The sequence below is a fragment of the Rhincodon typus genome, unplaced genomic scaffold (assembly GCF_021869965.1).
Source record: "Rhincodon typus isolate 14 unplaced genomic scaffold, sRhiTyp1.1 hic_rhity00006042, whole genome shotgun sequence".
Lineage (NCBI taxonomy): Eukaryota > Metazoa > Chordata > Chondrichthyes > Orectolobiformes > Rhincodontidae > Rhincodon > Rhincodon typus.
This window is the reverse complement of record NW_025971680.1, coordinates 1-2,769: the sequence shown is the minus strand read 5'-3', so window position 1 is coordinate 2,769 and position 2,769 is coordinate 1. Positions and strand designations below refer to the sequence as shown.

The following is a 2,769-nucleotide window of genomic DNA, read 5'->3' as shown; positions in this document are numbered from 1 at the left end:
GTGTCAGCCTGGATTATGTGTCCAATTCTCTGGATTCAGAGTTGACTTTCTGACTCAGAGCGTTTTCCAATGTCTCTGTCTGCTCTTTCTGCAAATCATTCCCTTTCAGGTATTTCTCCAGTTCCTATTTGGAATTCCCAGTTAATCTGCTCCCACTGGCCTTTCAGGCAGCACATTACAACAACTCACTGTGTAAAAACAAAGTCAACCGCATTTCAATTCTCAGTCACTTCATATTCATGTAGCCTGGTCACCGACCCTCCTGCCACTGGAAACTGCTTCTTCTCATTTGCTCGATCAAAACATTTCATGATTTTGAACATCTCGACCAAGTGTCCTTCTAAGCTTCCCTAGGTAACTCAGCCCCAGCTTCTCTGGTCTCTGACGTTCCTTATCCCTGTCTAACCTCTGGGCCATCTCCTGGCAAGGGCTCCTGACTAGCAAGTCTGTTTAAGGAACGTGACAATGTAAGAATTAGGAACAGGTGAAGACCATTCAGCCCTGCAAACTTGCCTCACTATTCTATAAGATCATGGCTGATTTGCCCCAGGACTCAACTCCATTTTCATGCCAGCATCTCATTGTCCTCAACTCCCTGATATTTAAAAGATCTTTCTACTTCCTCTTTAAATACTTTCAGTGATCGAGCCACCACAATGCTTTGGGTTCGAAGATCAAGAATGCAGACATTCACTATCCTCTGGGAGAAGAAATTTCTTCACATCTCAGTTTTAATTGGGTGCCCCTTTATTCTGTAACTGTATCTCCTAGTTTGAGATTTCTTCACATTAATGGAAACATCTTCTCAACATCTACATTGTCATGTCGCCTCAGAATCTTGTATATTTCTGTAAGATCACCCCTCATTCTTCCAGACTCGAATGAATAAAGGTATAGCCTGTTTACCCATTCTTGATCAGTCATCTCTCCCATCCCAAGAATCAGTTGAATGAACCTTTCTTGAACTGCCTCCGAGCCTAGTATATCATTTTGTAAATATGAGGACCAAAACGGTACACAGTACTTCAGGTGCGGTCTCACCAACACCCTGTACAGTTGTAACAAGACTTCCCTATTTTTAAACTCCAACCCATTAGCAATAAAGACCAAAATTCCATTTGAATTCTTAATTACTTGCTGCAATTGCATGCTAATTTTAGTGTGTTTGATGCACAAGAACATCCAGATCACTCTGTATTCACCGTTTTGGAGTCTCTCCATTTAACTAATAATCTGCCTTTTGATTCTTCATTCCAAAATGCATGATCTCAAACTTTCCTACATCAAATTTTGCCAAGTATGTTTTTCCCACACACTCAACCTCTCTGCATCCTCTTGCAGATTCCTAATGTCCTCATCACAACAAGCCCTCCCACCTATTTTTGTACCGTCAACAAATCTGAATATGTTACACTCTTCACGCTCCTCCAAGTTGTTAATATAGATAGTAGTAAATATACCAATTTAGTTTTATAATCATTTTCTCCCTCTTTCAGTCCTTTACTCTCCTCAACCTTTTACAATTATTACTAACTGCTGCACACTTCTGTCACACTTTTATTATCGTTCATATCTTTCACTACCCTGCACCTCTTCTCCCTGTTTCTTCTTGAATTTTTAAACTTCCCTTCAATTGAACCCTACCCACCGCTAATTAGTCGAAAGCTCTGTGTTCCACCCTAGTTATATAGTTCACCAGGACCTTGGTTCAAGTGAAACCCAGTAGAAGAGCTCTCTTTCCCCAGTACTGGTGCCTGTGCCCATGGATCAGAACCCTGCTCTCCCACACCAATCCATTTACCTTCTTTTCCAGAGAGGAGGATGTGGAGCGGAAACCTGGGACACCAGGGACTCCAGGATGTCGGGATTTACAAGCAGCTTTGCAGAGGTTATCTCTGAGGCAACAGGCCTCATCAGAGAAAACATTCTTCGATCACGAGCGTGAGCAGAAACTGAAAACACTGACTGATGAAGGGCCACTGTCCAGTGGCTTGGTCACTCCAGCGGAGAGTGTCCTATCAACGGGCACCAACTATTCTGGGAGTTCAGGAACGACTGGATTATCGGGCTTTTCTGTGAGTTCCCGACCCAACTGCCCTGATAAACTGAAAATTGTGAAGCCACTGGAAGGTGAGGCCACTGACCTTGACATTTGACCCTCTCTGCTCCCTGCCCACGTATCCATCTCTCTCTGTCCCTGTCTTTGTCTATCCCTTTGTCTCTCTAACTCTCTCCAAGTTTCTCTCGCCCTCTCTCTGTCTTTCTTGTGCCCAGTCCCCCTCTGTCTCTCTATCCCTCACTATCGTTGCCTCGTTCTCTCTCCTTCTGCCTCCGCTGTCCCTATTCCATCTCTCCATCTTTCTCTGCCTATCTATTTCTCTCTCTCGCTCTCTGCACTAGCCCAGTCTGGGATTCTGTGCTCTGTGCTATTATCTGACCTCTTCGTCTCTCCTCAGGTTCAGTGACTCTCTATCAGTGGCAGCAACTTGCACAGCCCAACCTTGGAGGGATCTTGGAACCCCGGCCTGGAGTCCTCACCAAAGATTTTCAGCAACTGGATATTGACACTGGTGAGGTGTACAACCTGAACGACTTTGAAGAAGACGAGACAAACCATCCGTTATTTCAGGAGCTCATAACATCGCCAACCGAACCCCAAACAGAACCCACTGGTAAGAAAGACTCAAAATTCTCATCCAGCCCACACCCCTCACTGTAACACACTGATATACCCCACACCCCTCACTGTAACACACTGATATACCCCAC

General features: G+C 44.6%; 1 protein-coding gene across 1 annotated transcript in view; it reads left to right on the top strand.

The window, feature by feature from the left end:
- Nucleotides 1-2,672, top strand: part of LOC125482115 (trafficking kinesin-binding protein 1-like) — a gene marked incomplete at both ends in the record, with an annotated part of 9,765 nt that extends 7,093 nt beyond the window's left edge. The window contains 2 exons of the mRNA XM_048594114.1: nt 1,814-2,130; nt 2,457-2,672. Coding sequence (XP_048450071.1) covers nt 1,814-2,130; nt 2,457-2,672 — 533 coding nt within the window. The remainder of the gene's footprint in view (nt 1-1,813; nt 2,131-2,456) is intronic.
- Between the last annotated feature and the right edge of the window lie 97 nt (nt 2,673-2,769).